The sequence below is a fragment of the Streptopelia decaocto genome (assembly GCF_964273445.1).
Source record: "Streptopelia decaocto genome assembly, chromosome: 6".
Lineage (NCBI taxonomy): Eukaryota > Metazoa > Chordata > Aves > Columbiformes > Columbidae > Streptopelia > Streptopelia decaocto.
In genome coordinates, this window is record NC_138660.1 from 48,813,647 (window position 1) to 48,835,627 (window position 21,981).

The 21,981-nt window shown below is 37.2% G+C and overlaps 1 protein-coding gene across 2 annotated transcripts; it reads left to right on the forward strand.

Moving 5' to 3' along the window:
• Positions 1 to 260: 260 nt before the first annotated feature.
• On the forward strand, positions 261 to 20,618 carry GALNT3 (polypeptide N-acetylgalactosaminyltransferase 3). Of its 2 annotated transcripts, none has more exons than XM_082055727.1 (11): positions 261 to 338; positions 8,670 to 9,267; positions 10,618 to 10,790; positions 12,062 to 12,211; positions 12,518 to 12,752; positions 13,512 to 13,629; positions 14,014 to 14,214; positions 15,329 to 15,460; positions 16,370 to 16,471; positions 19,028 to 19,180; positions 19,885 to 20,618. In XM_082055727.1, the coding sequence occupies exons 2-11, from the start codon at positions 8,756 to 8,758 to the stop codon at positions 20,005 to 20,007; spliced, it is 1,899 nt and encodes a 632-aa protein (XP_081911853.1). In that variant the 5' UTR covers positions 261 to 338; positions 8,670 to 8,755; the 3' UTR covers positions 20,008 to 20,618. The 2 variants fall into 2 exon arrangements, with proteins under 2 accessions (XP_081911853.1, XP_081911852.1); XM_082055726.1 differs by having other exon boundaries at positions 19,101 to 19,180.
• Positions 20,619 to 21,981: the final 1,363 nt, after the last annotated feature.

The window sequence follows — 21,981 nt, forward strand, 5'->3', positions numbered from 1 at the left end:
TCCTTGGGGTGCAGGAGGCGAGGAGGGAGACGCAGCGCTGTGCTCCGAGCGCGCCGCTGCTCCTCAGGGCGCGGGCAGACCCGCGGGGCCCTGGGCGGCGCGCGCACCCCGCGGCCCGCCGGCGGCAGCTGCCTCGCGCACCTGGGCGCCAGGTGAGGGCGGGGCCGCGCGCAGGCGCAGGGCCGGCCGCCCGCGCGCACCTGGCGGCCGCTGAGCGGAAGCCGCAGCCGCGCGCCCGGCTGCAGCCTCCTCGCGCCGTGGGCGGCCTCGCGGCCGGGCCTGTGCGGCGGAGGGCACTGCGCGCGGGCCGCGCCTCGGGCTTCTCCCCGCCGGACCAGGTGAGTGCGGCGGCCGCGGGCGGGGGCAGCTCGCTGGCCTCGGGAGTCCCCGCGCGGCGCCGCTCCTGCTTAGCCAGGGGTCGTGGCCCCTCCGGTCACCGTCCGCCGCCCGGCTGCGCGCGGGGCACAACGGGCGGGAGGGAGGCGTGACACGCGGGGCCGGGGCCTGCCCGCGGGGTCCCCCTCACACAGCCCTCGCACGCGCTCCCGCCGGCCGTGCGCGTTGTCACGCGCCCCACGCACCGTCCCCTCCGGTTCCCCCGGGGCCGCCCAGCGCTGTGCGCGCCGCTCCGGGCTAACGCGGGACGGGGCCGCGGCTGCGGAGAAGGGCGCTGCTGCCCGGCAGCTGGGCGAACGGGGCTCCGGGAAGCGCTGGCCACCGGCCGAGCGCACTGTGCGAACCAAAAGTGTTGACTGAAGGAGGTGTCTCTTGACACGTACCGATCCCACCCAAGTATTTGTCCACAGAACCGCATTGATTTGATAACAGCAGGGTGATCGTTTCTTTGTGTACGTTGCCAGCTTCTGCTGGTATATTTAAACCTATATGAAGTACTTTTAAGTTACTAGATTGTCACTTTTCTCGATCAGTTTGTTAGTCTTAGTTCTACACAGTAGGTGATGGTACTGACATATTTTCGTGGCTCTGGAGAGCTGACAGGAAAAATTAATTGTAAAGTAGCCATAGTTTCATAGAGGTGTGTTTTGTTTTGTTTTGTTTTTTTTTAACTTTGTATAAAATATGCTTGTATAAAGAAGTATTAATGTTTTTATTGGTTAAATAAAATATACTGGAAATATGCATTTTGTGCATGCAGCTCAGTAGTGTTTTACATATTAGTTTTCTGTAACAATACGTCTTTTGTTTAAAAAAATATGAATTATATTGATCTATTTAGTCTTGACTAAAGGTAGTGTTATTCTGCTGAGCCAAGCGACAGAATTAAAGACTGAGACAGAGCAGCCAATTTATGGCTTTTGGTTTCTTTTTTTAACTAGGTTTGCTCAGTGGGCTGGTCAGTTTGGCATCTGCTACTATCATCTCAAGGCTTCTCCATAACATAGCAAAGTAAATTTGAGTTGGTTACAGAGAGCCAAAATTACTATTTTTGTTGCACTGTGGGAGGGAGCAGACCATCACTTTTCCTCCTTGTAACTGCTGTTACCATTTAACTTTGTCCCTTTTTTTTTTTTTGGGTTGGGACAATTCCGGCATCAGCCTGGGTAATCTTGATTTAGATCAAAATAGGAATAAGATATAATTACCCTATCTGTGACATTTCCCCAAAGTTCGTAGTTGTAGGTGACAAACTGTGTTGCTTCACGACATTCCTTTTTGCTTTGCATAAATTTGTTGCCTGGTCTGTCTGTTCTGAGAGTTGATATCTATTCCTTTCTTTTGAATCAATGTAGAGAATCACGTTCATAATATGATTTGCTGATCAGGTGCCTGCCAGCACTGATGAGTGCTAATCTGCTAATTTCTGTCCAGATCTTCTAGAAGATTTGAAAGTTCCTCAGGTTTCTAGACCATGAAGTGCTAGATTGTGTCCACCTGTGTACGGCAAGATTTTTTTCACTTGCTGTCTTACTTCTGTCTGATTTTGCCTAAGATTTGCTGATATCATGTGCTACAGGAAAGAGTTCTGTTTACAAACAGAGAAGTCATGTTGCAAAACTACTGACAGTGACTTTGTAGTTAAATTCTGTAGTCAAGTGACTATTTGTTATTAGGTAAAGTTATTCAGCCATGAAATGTAGCTGGAAAAGAACCAGTGAAGTGGGGAGAGGAGGAAAGTGAAGACACCTTTGGGAGATTCTGACAAAGATTAGTTTAGCAGTCACTGACCCAATAAACCTCTGTAAATCTCCAAGAATCAGTGATGAGAGTCGCTTTGCTTTACATACGTCATTTAAACAACTTAAAAGTTTATAGGCCAATTAGACTGTAAAACTGATTTCAAACCCTATGCTTTTAATACTTAAATGGTTTTGTTATCTTACAAACATTACTACAATCACGAAGATTCCCTTGGTTATGATCCAGAGATTATTTTCTGGTGCTTAAGTGAAAATCAGACGCTAAATTAAAACAGCACTTTACAGCTGCTATGGTGCTCACTTGTCATCGTAGCATTTTTAGGGACAGTATAAAATGATTTTAAGAGAGGCCCAAACCAATCTGGCCAATAAAAAAGGGAAGCTGCAGAGTTGAGTGAAATTTAAATTTGAGATAAGTGCATATTTATAGTCTCTAGACTGTAAAAATAAACCTTAAATAATTTTTACAGTATATGGTTAATGTATACTTTTAATATAATATCTATTGTCACAGGGGACTATCTATTTCTGCCTATCATGTACAGTGCTTTGCTGTAGAAAAATAGTGTTACTGCTGATTTTGAAAGAGTTTTTTGAAGCACTTCCCTCAGAATATGTGAGGGCAGGGGTGTTGTATTTATTTTCTCAAAGAAACTGCTGAACAAGATAGTTTGCAAAGTTGTATTCTGGTTAGGTGTTCTGGGCTTCTGCTGCTCTGAATTTCTTCAGCCTGTTGTGTTATCATCTAGTTACAGCTTCTGATTTTTCTGTAATAGTCACTGGGGTAGCTTACGTCCAGTGTTTGCTAGAATAACCTATGCTCATAATGTTTCTAAAACTAAGACTCAGGAACTGAAGAAGTTCAGTATTCCTCTTACAACTTTTTTTCAGGAGTAGAACCACATTTCCACTGGCTGAGCTTCAAAGAATGTACCCAGAGGAACAGTGTCTGGGATTTGTGAATCTCTATTTCTTTTAGGCATGTGTGCCCCAGCTAGGAATGTATTCAGTGGGAATTCTTAGGGGAACAGATAGGCAAGTGTCTTTTGTTACGACTGTAGAGACAGAAACTGGCCAGGTGATTCTGTGTCTCCTTTTCATGTGAAGCCTTAATTTTTAACTTATGTATGTTTCATTATATAGTTTGTTCCTTTATTGAAGCCAAGTGCTAGTATTCTTGTATACAGTAGCATAGTTTAGTAAACTGAAGTAACTGTTTTCATTTTCCCCAAGTTCTGAAGTGCTTTTGAATGTTCTTGACTGCCTGGAGTTACTGAAGAAATAGGATTAAGGGTGAAACATAGTTGTGTAGTTAAATAGTTGTGATTAGTCATTCTTAATGATTATAATATTTTCCTATTTTTCTCTTTTTAACTTTTTTCTGAAGTGTTTTTAATTTTATATTCAGTGGTTTTATTTCTTTATTTTTTATGTTCCATAAGCAACATTCTCAGGAAACATTAGAAGCCTATATATAATTCAAATTTTAGAAAAGTTAATTTTAAGACAGTTTTGTTTAATTAAATGAGATCAAGAATATTGTTGTTACTGACCCCAAGAAATTTCTCCTATTGGCATGGTCTGGAAGAATTTCTGCTGATTTGGGTTATCTTGACTTTTTTTTTTTTTTTTTTCCTAAATGGTTGTCTACAGTGTTTTTCAGACCAAGGTAACAAAAAGTCAGAGTTGTCTACATGTTGGCTACTGTAGTGAGGCTTTCTTGTAAGCCAGAGTATTTGCAGTCTGACATCAGAGTTAGTTAGTGGGTGGCATAATGTAACATAGACCATGTAGTGTGGCAGCTGTTTTTTGTCACTTTTTAGAAGACTTTTGTGGTACATATTGGTTTTCTGGTTATTTTCTTCTTTTAAAAAACAAAACAAAAACAAACAAAAAAAAAAATAAAACCCCACAAACCTCCCTAAATTCCAGCTTCTGCTATTTAGGGCTAATTACTTCCAAGTGCTATAAGAATCCAGGCTACTATTAGTGAAAATAACACTAATGAGTAGAAGATGAAACACTTTGCTAAACAGCCACCTCAGGGAGTTTAACCATACCACATATTTCTTCAGTGTGTCCTGGAGGATGGAATAGTAGCTTGTTCTGTGCTTACTGACATTGGTATGCCATAAAAATGTGTGAGGTATTTGTGGGAAATAAAGATTATTTTTTTGACCACAAAATTATCCTGGTAAAAGCCTTAAGGAAGAGATACAGCTTTCATAACAAAAGTTGTTTGGACAATGTAGTCTGTGTTCTGAAAACTGCTATTTTATGTGACTAACAGCTCTTCCCTTATTGTAAGCTATATTTCAATAAGATTTTTTCAATAAAACTACATTCAGCATTTGTCTATATCAAAGAGTTTGCTGTACATTTGTGGCAAACAAGCCTGTGTTTGTCCACTTCATTTCTGCTGAAAATAATATCCCAAGGCTATCACTTGATAGTTTCTTTAAGAAAGAAAGAGCACTTGCACTTCTTTCTGTGCGCAGGATGCTGCCATGTGCGCTGGAGTGTGCTAGTCCACATGGGGTTGTGTTGCTCTGCTTGCACGACCTACCCAACTCAGGTGAATTGTCTTTTAATTTCGAGGGACAGACACATTTCACCTGTGTGTTATGGCAGCCTGGTCTACTTTAGACCTGAGCAGCTGAGACACTTTTATCCAATGCAAGGAAATATGTTGTCAGAGTGTATTACAGATAAAAATGAATATAGTTACATAGGAAACCAAATGCTAAATAAATTACTCCATGTTCTTGTTTGCTCATTAGATCTGCTTATTATGGTCTTTAATGAATTATATTTCAGAAGACAGATGTATGTAAAACACAGGTAGTGCAAGAAATATTCTGGATGGATTATAGATTTTCATTATTTTAGTTTGTAGATATCTTGACTATTGTGTTGATGATGAATATACTAAAGATTTGTATATGCTCAATTTGTGCAGGAAATAATCCCAAATAAAATTAATGGTAATTTAGTTTAAGTTTTTGGTTAAATGTCCGTATGGACTTTTGACCTTTTGTGAAGAATAGGTCAGTGTGTCAGCATCGAAGCCAGCAGCAGCAAAAGTCCCAAGTATGTGCTAAAACTCTGTGGAAGAAATCTTTGCTTTCTGGTCTGTTTCTGCTTTTTGTTGCTGGAGACAGTGAAGCTGAACTTCATGTAGTAAACATAAAACTAGAACGTTATGGCATAGTGAGCTTAGCATAAGTAAACATTGCTGAATTAATTGAAATGCTGAAGGTGGACAGTGGAAATCTGACAACTGCAACTTATAGCTCTCTGAAGTAGTTGTTAAATTAGTTAAAAGATTTCCGTGGTACTAAGGTGGATAACTGATATATAGCCACACCATGTAATTTTTCTACCTTGAGTAGTCTCATGCCAGCTTATTAAAACAAGAAGAGACAGACATAAATATTTGACTCAAATACTGATTAAGTTCTCAAATTTCAGCATAATTTCAGTGTAAACCAGTCAATGTTGCTATGTAGAATTAACTTTAACCTGTCTTTTCACAACTTATCTTATACCATTATGTTCATTAATTACCTTTCTCTTGCAACAGACAAATTTAAGTCTCCTTACTGAGAGGAAGAGGCCTAGAGAAGTTGGACAACATTGTTGCTTGTTTAGTGATATAAAATAAATTTGAGGGCAGCAGTGTTTGTACACAAATCAGCCAGCCCCCCTTTCCAGGTGTTTTCTGATTGACTATGCCTAAGGACTGCCTGTGAGATAAAGAAGTTGCCAGCTCTCTCAAATATATGTAAAAAAAAGATATACTTTTTTGTTTGGGGTTTGAGGTTTGTTTATCTGGGGTTTGTTTGTTTTATTGATTCCTAAGCTTTAACATTTACTAATATATGTGCTTGTGCATGGTGCACTAAGAAAGAGTAATGCAATTTTTTATGGTGTTATGAAAACATTCTGGTTACAGGCTGCAGAAGCTATAGACTTGGGCACAGCCCTTGCAGATTCAGCAATGGTAGTTCTACAAGTTAGCATCTCCTTGCTGGGTGCTGACTTCTATATATGCTTAGTGTTTCACATTGCATATTGCATTTACATGGCAAAGCTGCGAGGCAGGGATAACTGCAGGGGTGACCTCTGTGAGAAGAGACCAGGGGCTGCACCCGTGCTGGACGCAGCTGGTTCCAGCCATCTCTAAAATGGACCCTCTGCTGGCCAAAGCTGAGCCACTCAGCATAGCAGGTGGTGCCTCTGTGATGATGTATTTAAGAAAGGGTAAAAAATGCTGCACAGCACCTGTGACAGAGCAAAAAAAATGTGAGAGAAACTACCCTGCGGAAACCAAGGTCGGTGTAGAAGGAGGGGAGGAGGTGTTGCAGCTATCAGAACAGATATTTCCCTGCAGCCCATGGACGGTATTTCTCTGCAGCCTGTGCAGGACTCCATGCCGCTGCATGTGGATATCCCCTGAAGGAAGCTGCAGCCCATGGAGAGCCCATGCAGGAGCAAGATCCTGGCAGATCACTTTGGAGAAAGAAGAGTTGGGAATGAAGGAGTCAAGTTGAACCTGGGAAGCTGGTTTATAGTTTTGTCTTTGTTTCTCACCATCCTACTCTGTTTTCCCCGCAACAGTAATTGGAAAGTGATCTCACTGTCCTGGCTGGGTGGTGCATCTGGCAGCCAGCCAACATCAACCCACCAGGCATTGTGAGGAAACAAGGCATTTTTTTCATCAGGCAGATTGTTAAATTGGTTGCAATCCTTTAACCAGGAAAGAAAGTTTTTGTTCTCAGTCTTGCAGTGTCTAAGTACCAGTATTGTAGTACAAATTTTTCAGCGCTAGAGAAAAGTGGGAAAATAATGTGCGAGACGGAAGTGGCATGGAGATTTTTTTTTTTTAATGTGTTTTCTTGGAAATTTTTGGAGCCTTGTGAAGCACATTTTTGGTACCTTTTAGTATTTATACGGCAATGCTGTAATGAGCTTCCCATCTGCACTCTCACAGCAATAGTTCTGTGATAAAACTACTGAGGTTTGAATGTATGGGTTTATTATAAAAAGCTGACGTAAGCTTTGAAATAAATAATAATGTGAACTAGTCCAGATGCTTAATTTATCCTGCAAGTTCTTGAGGGAAACTAGGTGAGGTTTTTTCTGTTTTCTATAACTCTCCCTGGGTATATGTTATTCCAATTAATAAATACAGAAGCTATTCGTATTTTAAAGGATGAAACAGAAAAGTATTTTTTTGTAATTCTGTGGTCGGTAGTTAGCAAGTGGAAATCAACTGTGACTTTTATCTAGATGCTGCTTATTTCTTTTCTCAGTTCACGTACATGCAACTTGCACAAAAATAAAGCTGTGTTTTAAGTTCAAAATGGTTGCTATTTTTACCCTTTTTGTAAAGTGCCAATTTTGCAGACAGAATTTAATTCAAATCACTTGGATTCTGGTAGTACTCAAATGTTTTTCATAGTTGCCCATCTTGAAAACTACTGAATAATTGCTTATCTGTGAAAAAAATAGTGTCAGAGTTCCAGAAAGAGGAGAGCTCTTTGACATGTTCTCTTGATGAGCTACAGCAGCACATGCCAGAAAATGCAATACAAATGAGTGAAAAAGGCTGATGACTTGACCCTCAGGCTAAAGTAACCTACTTCAAATTACATGTATTAAATCTGCATGGAATATGTATACTAGATAACTAAATTAATGCAAAATTTTCCCACTTGGAAGTCTGATTACTTCAGTCTAATCTTGAAATGGATTTTTTTTTTTAGATATTAGAAATGTCAATATTATTGAAATGAGTTGATTGAGAAGTCCTTGCTAACTTTATAGTTCACTTTTTAATGTGGATCTTTCTTACATGCAACTTGAACTTACTGTATTGATTCCATCTCTTTTCCTTCTGTCTCATTATTCAACTAAAATTCCCTGCTTCTAGAAGATTTAAGACAACACCTTTCTCAATTTAGAACAACTTTATGATCAAGATGTGGAAGAAAATTAATCTGAAGTAGTGACATTGTGTAAAAATATTGTTTTATTCTTAGTGATATGCCTGCTTTCTCGTTCTTCTATTTAAAGTATATTTGAAAAACAACAACAAAACAAAACCCAAATAAACATACAAAAAAATCCAAGCCAAAACCAACCAAACAAAACCACACACACACACAAAAACTACAAACAAACAAACAAACCCCAAACAGGCAAAGTGTATCTTGGGTATCTTATAGATAGATTTAACATATTTTTAAGTCAGGGCTGTCAAACTCATTTTCACCAGTGGCCACATCGGCCTGGCAGTTGCCTTCAAAGGGCCGAATGTAATTTTAGGACTGTATAGAAATAGAAGTAGTTACGTTTATACAGTCCTAAAATTACACCTTAAGTGATGGACACATCATGTATGACAGTTGGGAGTTGTGAATTAATTTCTGTCTATTAATTTATTGTGGTTTTACATTGTTGAACATACTGGATGTTGAAATGTATACTTTTTGTTTTAATTTACAGGTCTTATAATTTCAAGAAATGCTGTGACCTATTTGGAGAACATAATTCACAAAACTTTTGTCTGGTGACAAATTTTTAAAACTAGAATGGCTTTGAAAAAGACACCTAAACTATTCAAGAAACTATTTTTTCACTGGAAACTTTGGAAGTTTAGCATTATTGTGTTTGTCTTTCTGGTATTTTTATTTTTATTGCAAAGAGAAGTGGGTGTTGAAGATTTTAAAGATGAAACACGAATCGAGCCAGTTGTTGGAAAGAAAAGTCATGTATTAGGTCTCATGTTAAATGTTATGAACAATATCAAAGGTGCAAATCCAAAAATGCAGATAAAAGCACCTGTTAGGCAAACTAAGGTTCCTGGAGAAGGCCGCTGTTTGCCAGGACACTATACTGCAGTGGAATTAAAACCCTTTCTAGATCGACCTCTTCAAGATCCTAATTCTCCTGGAGCTTCTGGTAAAGCATTTAAAACCATCAGCTTGAATTCAGAAGAACAGAAAGAAAAACAGCGTGGAGAAGAAAAGCACTGCTTTAATGCATTTGCAAGTGACAGGATTTCTTTACACCGAGATCTTGGACCAGACACTCGACCTCCTGAGTATGTTGAAATGTGTATGTCCTGGCAGTTGAGAAACTTGCCAGAAATGCAGACTGCAAAGTGATTTGAGTTCAGCATTAGGTGATAGTTTAGGAAAGTCTGCTAGCTGTAAATAATGAGTGACTGTACTTAATGATCCACTGTGCGGAAGCCAAGAATGTTTAGAAAGTTTCACTTCTGTCATGGTTTTGAATTCGAAGTAACCATATTTAAATAAAGTTTTATGTTTTTGCCTTAAAGCTGCAATTTCTGAGTAACTTTCTGGAAGCCTGCTAAGTTTTACTTAGAAGAAAACTAAAAATGTGGTTTAAACTCTTTTTGAATTTGAAGACCATTCCTCCCCCCCCTTTATTTTTTTAAGTATTCAGCATTAATAAAACCACCAGCATAGTTTAATAAATTAGTAACTGTAAACTATCGAAGAAGGCAATTGAACATCTCATGTGCCTTCTTACACTGATAAACTTTATTAATGAAGACTGTAGGACTTGCGCAGAATGAGTTTTGGTTATGAGCAGTCTCTGTCACAGCCAGATGATGTGTTCTCAGCTGTCTGTGTCAGAAGTGACTAACCTTACTGGGCTGCTGCTGGCAGTATGAATATCACCTTACACGTGGTGCCGCTCACAATAACCTTTGCTAGAGCATAACTGCTGGGTTTTTGCCTATTTTGTGAGGCAATGGCTGTGGTAATTACCCTAGGGAGTGTTCCAGTCTCTAAATGTGACAGGCAATAAACAGTAAGCAAGCAGCTTATGAATACAGAAGTGTTGACATGTCAACTTGTCTTGCAATTGGATTTAAAGTTCTGTTCAGACTACATCAGCCTTGAAAAACTGGGGGTTTAAAATTGTATCCCTTGAATGGGATATTTTGCCGTAAGGATTATATGTTATTTCTACAGGATTTTGAAGTTCTGAATTAGATCTGTCCTATTTTTCATTGAAAACTCTGTATTCTTCTAATAAATATTCTTTGTTGTATTTTCAACAGTAATAGTGACTGAAAGTCTAATTTTGCAGCTCAGTATCTGTCGCTCTCAATATAATAGCATGTTTTTTTGAGAAGACTTGAGTGCTCTATGAAACATACTCAAACGTTTGTGATGTAGCAGCAGAACTAAGTCAGTTGTTCAAGTGGAATTCTTTTTTGTCATATTTTTTAAAAAATATTTTGTACAGCTTCTTCAATTGCAGTACCTGCCTCTGTGCTCCAAAACTGGGACAGAAAGTGGAGAAGCTAAAATATTTAATGTCCATACTTACGGGGTATGAGAAGAGGGTTTCTTTTAAGAGTTTCAGTCAAAAGTTTTTGTCCATTTTCTAATAGTTAACACTTTCTAATCTGTAGATGTATTGAACAAAAGTTTAAGCGTTGCCCGCCATTGCCAACCACAAGTATTATAATAGTTTTTCATAATGAAGCATGGTCCACTCTGCTCAGAACTGTTCACAGCGTGATGTATACCTCTCCTGCCATACTACTAAAGGAGATTATTTTGGTGGATGATGCCAGTGTAGATGGTAAGAAACCTTTCTATTTTCTTTTGATTTGATTTGATTAGATAGATAGATAGATAGATAGATAGATAGATAGATAGATAGATAGATAGATAGATAGATAGATACTTTAAGGCATGTTGGAATTGCAAATAAATTTGTTAAAAGAGAATATCACTATGACCATTAACATGTATAAAGTGTTCTAAGTGGTTTTGTTGATATCTTTTTCTAGAAATTAGTTCTCCCCCATCTTTTTTTTATAAGGTAGTCAAATATGGAATTCTTGTCCTCTAAAGAATTTTTAAACCCTATTTCTGATTATTCTAATTCTAGTGCTGCTTAAACTGCATAACTGGTTGCATGACAAGTAGATCTGTAATTCGTGCTTCAAAACAATTACAGTTTATAGAACAAAGTATGCAAGGATAAATTGGCCAAGGCTTGTACCAGTTTGCATTTCATCATAGTGATTGTCTTTATGCAAATTAATTTCATTAATATGAAGGGAAATGACTTTCCTAGAAAGTGAAGTTATTAATGGAAAAAAAAAATCTTCGATACTCAAGTTGACTGCCAAAAGTAATTGAATGTATACTGAGTGTGATCACAAATGCAAGTTCAAAAAACTTTATATGCTTAACTTTGGATAGACATGTCTATACATACATGCTTATATTAATTTATTTACACTTTTTGCAAGTCCGTATTTAGTACACTGTCACACTTTGGTATAAAGTATGCTTGGTTGTACAGTTTAATACTAAGGATGGGCAGAGGAAGGAAGACGATATGGGATATTTAATGAGGGATGTGGGGTTGTTGCTCAAATTTTGCACATTTAAAGAGTTTTATATAACTTCTGCTGCTGTTGTAAATACTATAGCACTTGAAAACTCTGTGTAAAATGTGCCGTCATTAAGGAAAAAATGTGCGTGTTCTGCAGATAACTTGAGTAAGTAAGTATGTGATCTATTTGCTCTGAAAATGGATGTTGAATTGATATTCAAACTGTTGATAGTGCAGAAGAGATGCACTGGCACAACCTTTCTCTTTTAGAATATTTTTAGTATTCCATCATCTGTTCTCTGCTAATCACCTCTTCCTACACCCCAACACCCAAAAAACTCAGCCCCTAAAAATAATATTCAACAGTCAGGTATTTTTTATGGCTTTGATGTTGAGGTCATTCCTGGGATTAGTGTGAATTGTTTATCCTGTTAGTTTATAATGTAAAATTCTAAGCAGTGGCATTGATATACACTGAATATCCTGAAATTGATTTCTCTTTCTAGAATACTTGCATGATAAACTAGATGAATATGTGAAACAATTTCAAATAGTTAAAGTAGTCCGTCAAAAGGAAAGAAAAGGTCTAATCACTGCACGGTTGTTGGGAGCTTCAGTAGCAACAGGAGAGACCCTGACCTTTCTGGATGCTCATTGTAAGTGTAACCTGTGACTGTGCCAGGTCTGGTTTATAACACTGTTGTCATTGATTTAACATTGCAGGGTTTTTATGAATCATGGACATTAGCAATGGATCATCTTTCATATTGCCTATTTTATATATATTTCCTATTGCTATTTATATATATTCCTAGTTCCAGTTTTACATTATTGAAAGTATAATTAGCAAATGCTATTTAAAAGCAGTGCATATTGGCTTGCTGTGGGCATGTTAAAATAGTTGCTGTGTGCTACTTTATAGACAAGTAGAAGTTCAGTGCTTGTTCCCATTTCCTCCACAGGTGAATGCTTTTATGGCTGGTTAGAGCCATTATTGGCAAGAATAGCTGAGAACCCGGTTGCTGTTGTAAGCCCTGATATTGCTTCTATAGATCTCAATACTTTTGAATTCACTAAACCATCTCCTTATGGGCATGGCCACAACAGAGGAAATTTTGATTGGAGTTTGTCATTTGGATGGGAGTCTCTACCTAAACATGAGAATAAAAGAAGAAAAGATGAAACCTATCCAATTAGGTAAACATAATTTGAATAATATTTTAAATAATTCAGGTTTTTTTTATGAGCAGCAGTTTGTAAATGAACTAATTCTTCAGATGATTTTGATCAGAGGTCTTAAATAGTTTTTGTAATATTTCTTTAAGAACCACATTTTAATTTTTAAAATTTCACAGAAATATAACCTCCTTAAGACAGTAATTGTTCTCCATTATCTTTTTTTCTACATACACTAGGAACATAATAAGGAATTTCGATATAATTTTTTTCATCAGGAGGGAGTGGGGAGAAGAGGATTATAAACAACTATTTTCAGAGACAGTACCAGAGATTCTGGCTCCCCATTCATCATCCTCGAAAGGATGACAACAAAAGTTCAGAAACACCAAAATACTAGACCGTTATAGTGGTGTGTTTGATGATAATTGTATGTGCTTTGGTCTTGGATGGGTTACTGGCTTGGAGGAGTAATAACTTTGCTTGATATCCTCCATACAGCAAAAATATGTTATTTTTCCTGGTGCTGTCTTTTTATACCAGTGGTCATTAGTCTAAACTGGTTGATAATAAAGGACAATAAAACTGTCAAATGAGACTCAATGTGGGCAGATTTAATTGAAGTATTATCTATGCCAAGAAAATGTATCAATGTAGTGAAACACTGACAAATACCTGGAAACTTCCTAGAATATGTTTAGAACAATGTTTTTACATCTGTATTTTTTAAAGCCTACCTATTTGAATTCTGTCTTCCTCAGTAAATTTCTCTTTTTGCAGAACACCAACTTTTGCTGGAGGTCTCTTTTCAATATCAAAAGACTACTTTGAACACATTGGAAGCTACGATGAAGAAATGGAAATATGGGGAGGTGAAAATATAGAAATGTCTTTCAGAGTAAGTTTAGCTACTTAATTATCAGCTGTCTCTATACTGAGAGTGGACAGGATTTTTGAGGATAAATTAGTATGATATTTTCAGTTCTTTGCTGAGTCAGCCAACTAGAGCATGGAAAATGAATTACTAATGACCTATGAAGTAAACTACAAATATGATCACTGAACTGATTTTTTTTTCTTTTTTTAAAATGTATTTAGATTCAATAACTGAAATGTATATTTCCAGGGTTTACCTGATTAGGAAATTCACTTATGGTATGCCTGATATATGCACTCTTGTTAGTGGTTTGGGTGTTTTTCTGGTGAACATTAACATTGCTGAATTTTTTTCCACTCCCTTAATTCTAATTGCAGTGCACTTACACAAAAATGTTATTATTAGGTGTGGCAATGTGGTGGACAGTTGGAGATCATGCCTTGCTCTGTTGTTGGCCATGTCTTTCGCAGCAAGAGTCCTCATACTTTCCCAAAAGGTACACAAGTGATCACACGTAATCAAGTCCGCCTTGCAGAAGTCTGGATGGATGAATATAAAGAAATATTTTACCGAAGAAACACAGAGGCAGCAAAAATTGTGAAACAAGTAGGTGGTGGTGGTGGTATTAGAAATCACACTTGTTGCGTTGAAAGTTTTGGTGAGCAAAAGTTATTTACTGACAAAGTATGTAAGGATTCCAGATATTTTAATGAAAAGAAAGAGTTCAGTTTCTTAATGCTGTAGCACCAACAAGCATGAAAAACTTCAGTGTCTGGTGGTGATGGTGTTTTGTGTGGTGGGTTTTTTTCAATTGGTAGGTTTTTTTCATACATTCTCTTAAATCCTGGCTTGTTTGCATTGAACAGCTACTGCAACTGCCAGAAGAGCATGAAAAAAGTTACTGAGCACAGAAAATGCAAACTAACTTGGAGTGAGAAACATAATGTCTCTTTAGTCGCAAGTTGCTTAGTATTATTACTTAAAAAGCAGGTTTTGTTGCTCTTTAGCTGCAGAAAAAAGCTTATTCAATGATAGATATCTGTCCTGTCTCGATCTATTTGAAAGCTTAAGTTAAATTCGGAGGGTGTGGGTGTTGGTTTATTAATTTTTGCAGGTTTTCTGGAACTTTGGTCTTTCACCAGATAGAATCTAGACTTTTCTTCAAGAAGCTGTTTTTCCTCCCTTTGTGTGATAAATTTTTGTGAATATTGTATTACTAGTAGCATTAGATTTTATAAGCATGATAGCAGGTAGGCAACAGAATTTTGTCTGGGAGATTCTGCATTGTACTGACTATTATGCTAATTATTTAATTAATCTAATTCTTTATTTCAGCTCACTCTTTTGAGTGAGATAACTTAGCTTCATAGCTGTCATCAGTATGGTCTTGTTTGTACTTTCCCACTTCATGGCACTGTGTTAGAACCCTCTTAGGACTAAGGATATTACTGTTTTTTCCATGTTGCAGGTTTTTTGCACATGCTTTGAAATGCTGAAGGGAAGAAGTCAATGATGTTATGATCTTGAAAAATAAAAAGGAGTAACCGTAGTAGTACAGTACTAAAAAAAAAAAAAACCACAAACCCACAACCAAATGAAGTGTAAAATTTGTTTAATACTGCAATACAGAACATGATAGATTTTTATATGTACAAAATCATTATTAGTAATTTTAGTATGTTTCTTTTCCATCCTTCCTTAACTTCCCTTCCTCTAACAGAAAACATTTGGAGACATCTCAAAAAGACTTGATTTAAGGCAGCGTCTGCAGTGTAAAAATTTTACCTGGTATCTCAGTAATGTTTATCCAGAAGCATATGTGCCAGACCTGAATCCTTTGTTTTCTGGATATGTAAGTTTAATTATTTTCTATAGTCTTCTGTAATCCAGGAAGTTTGCTAATCTTTTTTGCTACCTTTGCTGTTTTCTGTCGCTGCTCTGGACAAAGAATCTCTTCTGCATACCTTGCTGTTTGAATATTTTATAACTTTGTTGATGGTCATATGAAATTTAAGCAAAGCTTCTTAATAACTAACAGTCGCCTAGCTTAATGGGATCTTGAATCCTGTTAAGATAAGCAACATTCTGACCATCACTAACAGTCACTTTAAAGTGACACCAAAGTCCTAAGCCAGTGGAGAGATATTTCCTGAACTATCAAGGTGAATTTAGCTTTATATAGTAAGTAGTCTGAGGGAATTTTTACTTCATGTTCATGAGGAAAACTAGGCAGCTGTTTACTTCTCAGAATTGGGTTTATGATGAGGAAAATGTGTGTTTATAGTTATACATACGTTTTTTAAAAGACCATTGCATTTCCTCTGCTAAATAACTTCTTAGACATTGCATTGCTAAAACCAACAAAATATTAAACAACTAATAATTCTTTGCTTGAAGTGCATATGAATATTTATCAAAGTTTAGCACTTCCACTTCCTCCAATTTAGAATATTTTATGTGTATTTTTGTATGTGTCTGTTCAAATTGTAATTTGAATAACAGTAACCTTGTATTTCAGTAGCCTAATAATTCACATTGTGTGGCTGGAGACAACCATAACATAGCTACTAGGCTTTTGGTTAGAAAAGATTAACTCTGAGAGACCAGGGTTTTACATTTGAGCATAGCAGAAAGTAAAAATTAACAGTTGTAATTGTTGTTAAGCCAAAGGTTAGTTTTCTATGCTAGTGAGACTGTAATTGTTTGTAATCCCCACTGAGCTTTTTTTTAAAATTTTTTTCTGATAACACCCTTTCTTTAGTTAAAAAACACAGGTAACCGCATGTGTCTGGATGTTGGTGAAAATAACCATGGTGGCAAACCGTTGATTATGTATTCTTGTCATGGACTTGGAGGAAATCAGGTAAAATATTTGATACCTGATTTTTATCATCTGTTCAGCTGTGACTTTACCGTATTAAAGCTTTTCATTTATTTTAGATAAATGGACTAATTTTTAATATGCAATTTTTCTCTCTTTTTTAAGAGTTAAGTTGTATCTGTGTTGTTCAAGGAAAATTTCATACTGCTCTTCATGCCATGTCCCACTTCTAACACTTTATGTTCAGGATGCAGATTCAGATTTTTAACACAATTGCTCTGCCTCACTTGATCGCTCCTTTCTGTGCAAAACCTTTTAATCCTATCCATACTACTTTCTTGTAACTGCTGTCTTCTTAATTCTTCCTTTCCTTATGCTTCCTTCTGTTGCTTCTTTCTCTGCTGCCAGGACTCGCACTGTCAAGGAAGATGTTGGCGGGAATCCGGCCAATGGGACACCAAGTGGCCAGGCCTGAGCCACCTTCCCTATCATGCTTGCAGCCTCATAGTGTGAGGTCAAAGTGGTCTGTCCTGTACTGGCTAATGCAAGTGAATAATATGATTGAATTTATCCAAGAAGAGTTCTCTTTGAATAGCTCTTGGAGGCAGCAATGGTGCTCAGTTTCTTCTTCAGTATGACTTGCAATAGATACGAGATACTAAATCCTTTGGGCACTACTGTAAAAGTAATAAAAGTGCCACCTCCTTTCCTGACCAGAAATGAATGCTTTTCTGTTGCCTTAAAGAGTTATTTGGGGAATAAAGTTTTTTAACTGTTGATCATTAATAACTAAATGTCAACAAATATTTAAAAGTTTTTGTTAGAATACAGTTGTAATTAATTTTTTAAAATAAAATATTCAGTCTTAAAAGCCGTACATTGATGGCACTGTGAAAGCTCAGCCCTAGTTAGCTGATGTTTTCCTAATCAATTTTTATGGGAGATGGAATGCTGTCTAGATTAACAACTATCCTGTTACATTAGCTTCTTATGGTATTGATTTTTTTTTTTATTCTGTTGTGGATTAAGATTATATTAGCCTATTGGCATTGTCACAGTCATTAATGCAAGAGCACTGTACCAACACATTGTATTAAGAGATCTCCTGTATGCTTCTATTGTCATCTCTCTCTAAGTTATCATGGACTGTACTGTAACTGCGCTTTCAAGTGTTGCAGTGTTTGGTTATCCTCCTGCCATAAAATAACAGTCAGAATCCCTTTCAATACCAGCAATTTTAACACAGGTTGAGCTGGTAATGCTGAAGAGATGTGTGTATTTGCTTACTTAACCCTTCTCATTATAATACTCTGTTTTCAGTTCTATTATATTCTTTGCCAGACTCTAACAGTGTACATTAAAATTTTTCATGCTGTCATCTTTGTGCATAGGGGGCTAGAAGAGAGAACCTACTCTACAGAGTTATGCATCGGTTGTTTATCATTCTTCCTTTTTAGAACATGCTGGGACTGGGAACATGTCCATCTCAATATCCAAAATCATTGAAGTTTTAAACCTAGCTTTTGAGTTGTATTTTCAGGGCTTGCAGAGATTTTGGAGTTCAAAATATAAATCAGAACAGGTTAAGTAAGAGTAACAGATTTAGAGTAAAGTATTATGTCTGAGAACTATGTGACAAAGCAGGTCACTTCCATCAGTGCCTATTTCAGGGAGTAATATTGGGCACAGAGACTTCAGAGTGAGATGCCTGTTTGTTTCTCAGTGCTTTTCCCATTGAGGCCGAGAGAGTGAGAAGGCAGACGCTAACCAATTGGACAGATACTTGAAAGCCACAGGGAGCTAAGTGAGCCTGGGCTTAAAAGTCAAAGGAAAGATATGGTGAAGAAGGCTGACATATGGAGCCAGGAAACTGTGGTAATAGGATGTAATGCTGTTTAATGAGAGAGAAAAAGAAGAGACCAGGATGGTAGGGTAGCAGGCAAGGTATAAAAGGACAGCTGTGTCTGTAGCTTGTTAGAATTAAATCTCTGTTAAGACCTGAATCATAACATAGGATTCCTGACCCTTAAGAGTACTGTACTGTCAGGAAATAATGGTAAAATTCACTCATAAAATACATGCTTATATTACTTTTCTGATGACTACCTCACAAGAGAACATAACAGCATTCTATTGTTAGCATGTACTTTTTATATCAAGCAGCAAAAGCTGATGTACAGCAGTCAGTGTTGTTCCATGTGACAAAACCAAAATTCAGCAACTTTTTCTTTTTAATTTAAATTTAAGAAATGCCAAAATATTAGTTTTCCATGCAACCATCTCTACTCTTCAGTTTGTCTCCTTAAATCACTTAAAATTCCTGGAGGAGCAAGCAATGATATCTTGCATCATAATGCAGTGAGCGTCAATTGCAATTTATACAATTAAGTATGTCTAAATCGCATTTGTATTAAAAAAAATGTTTTTAGTTTTGTAAACACATTTACAGTGCGTATGCTAAAAATCAGATAACTGATTCTGTAGTCTCAAATTGTTGACTAACGAAATCTATTTGTGTTTTGGAATTTCAAAGAGTTAATTTAGTTTTATGCTCTCGTTTGTATTTATTTACTGAATTTTTAAAAATTATTTGAATAGTACTTTGAATATTCTGCACACCATGAAATTCGACATAACATTCAGAAAGAGCTTTGTCTGCATGCTTCTAAAGGACCTGTGCAGCTTCGTGAATGTCACTACAAAGGCCAGAAAACTTTTGCTGTTGGAGAAGAGCAATGGCTGCATCAAAAGGTATCTAGACTGCAGAGCGAATAGGCATCTTATCAGTGATATTTGACACGCATTATATTTTGATTTCCAATAAAAAAGAAAATCTCAAAGAAACAAAATTCTGAAGTCAAAAAGGAGTAAGTTTATTTGTGAGAAGAAAATGTGGATAATTTCAGCTTTTCAGTTACCAGGCCAAAACTTGATAATTTCACTGTTTTAAATGTGAAGTAAAAATGTCGCTTACAAAACCAGTTGATATCCTCTAGTGCAGGGTTGTCAAACTCATTTTCACTGGGGGCCATATCAGCCCGGCGGTTGCCTTCAAAGGGCCAAATGTAGTTTTAGAACTGTATAAATGCAGGGAGTAGTTATATTTATACAGTCCTAAAATTACATTCAGCCCTTTGAAGGCAACCGACAGGCTGATGTGCCCGCCTGTGAGAATGAGTTTGACACCCCTGCTTTAGTGTACGTGTCTGGACAACCACATGGAAGTTAATTTAAATGTTTTGTATCTTCAGGAAATTTTTTAAAAATATTTGTAACAAAACAAGTTGGTACTTGCATATTACTCACATTCATTTGCTAGCTCCTGCACCAGCTGTATGGCCTTATTCTTTTTGATAACAATGAACTTGGGGAAAAAAACAAAGAGTAGGGGGAAATAGCATGCTCATTGTTTGTTCACTTTTTTTTTTTTCCCCCTCCTTTTTTACCCACTTTAGGATCAAACTCTGTACAATGCAGCACTACATATGTGCCTTACAGGAAATGGAGAACATCCAAGTTTGGCATCCTGTAATCCATCAGACCCCTTCCAGAAGTGGATCTTTGGCCAGAACAATTAAGATTTTATATTTATATGCCAGGAGCATTTTATTAGAAGATCCATTCCAGACTGTGATCATATATGTATACTGCATTTTTAAGTGATGCATACTTTAAATGCAAAATGTTTAAACAGTTTCTTTTTCTTCTTATTTAAGTTGTATATAAAATGTGTCATCAGAGATTCCATAGGAGTCTGTTATACCAAAGATCACTGAGGTCCCAATTAAGAAAAATGTTTACAATATTTCTGTGATAAGATTTCATATGTTGGCCACTGATACATGGATCCTGTAGTCCTCCTTCACCTTCAGGACCATATGTATATTGTTTGTCCATGTATTGTAGGTACTTCAGAAGAAGACTAATTTTCTCTGTAGAGTTACAAGAAATTATTGTATACTGTCTAAAACCCAAAACACTTTATATTTTTATGCTCAATTGGTTGACTTCATTTACTTTTTAAAAAATAATTTACTCAGTGAACCTTTCTCATTTTTTTTTAAGTTCCCTCACTTGAAAAATTTAATATTTGATCTTCAGGTTCAAGCCAAATAGGCTACCACACCGTGCTCAGCTTGTAACAAGTCAATTCCTTTTCTGTAGAAGAAAAAAATAATTCTCACTGAAATATGTATGTGTGATTATTTTAATGGAAAATGTGCTTATTCTGATTTTAATTTTCTTTTATTTAGCCCAAACTTTCTATAGTTTTTTTTTATATTTCACGAACTTTAAAATTCATGACAGTTATATTTTAACAGGTTTCTGAGCTGCTTAACATGAACATGTTTTTTCAGCATTTTGTTCATTCTTGCTTTTAAATTAGATGTTATCTACTAAACCCACCTTTTTTTCTACCTTGTATTGATTGATACAATTTTTACCTAACAGGTTTCTAATGTTATCTGTACATAATTCCTTGTGTAAACACTTGCATGTTAATTTTCTTTTTGACGCTTCCCCTTTTACAGAGACTGACCTCAGTTTTATCAGTCCAAGTGAGACCTTGGCCTTGCTAACTATTCTGCTAGCTCTTTTAATGAAATATTGTGTTCTTGTAAGCATCCACAAGTATACTTCAATAGATTGTGTAGAGCTATGACTTCGTACATAGACTTTATTTGATTATTTAAAAATATGTCGTAGAATCATAGAATAGTTTGGGTTGTAAAGGACCTCAAAAGGTCATCTAGTCCAACCCCCCGCCATGAGCAGTAACATGTTCAATTAGATCAGGTTGCTCAGAGCCCTGTCCATCCTGGCCTTGAATGTCTCCAGTGGTGGGGCATCTACCACCTCTCTGAGCGACCTAAGCCAGTGTTTCACCACCCTCATTGTAAAAAATGTCTTCCTTATATATAGTCTAAATCTACCATATTTTAATTTAAAATAATTACCCCTTGTTCTATCACAACAGGCCTATAAAAAAATCTGTCCTCATCTTTCTTATAAGCCCCATTTAAGTACATTTAAGGCCACAGTAAGGTCTTCTCAGAGCCTTCTCTGGGCTGAACAACCCCAACTCTCTCAGCCTTTCCTCATGCAGAAGATGTTCAGCCCTCTGATCATTTTTGTGGCCTCCTCTGGCCCCTCTCCAACAGGTCCATTTCTGTCCTGCACTGAGGGCTCCAGAGCTGGACACAGGACTCCAGATGGGGTCTCATGAGAGCAGACTAGAGAGCCAGAATTGCCTCCTTCGACCTGCTGGCCGCACTTCTTGATGCAGCCCAAGATATGGTTGGCTTTTTCTTTGCTTATTTTACTGGATGCACCATTCTTGAGCACCCTCCAGTTAGTCTTCCATTGCAATCACTGATCATGCTCATTTTCTGACTGTGATTATTTCAGGCCTTCTTTAATGAAGGTCACTCTTCTGCACAAGAAATGTCCTCTAGGAGCACAGAGGTAACACTTACTTGAAAATGTCTCCTTCAGGGTATGAATGTAATATTAATGACCATCCCACCTTTAAAGCATCTCTCGTCACGTAC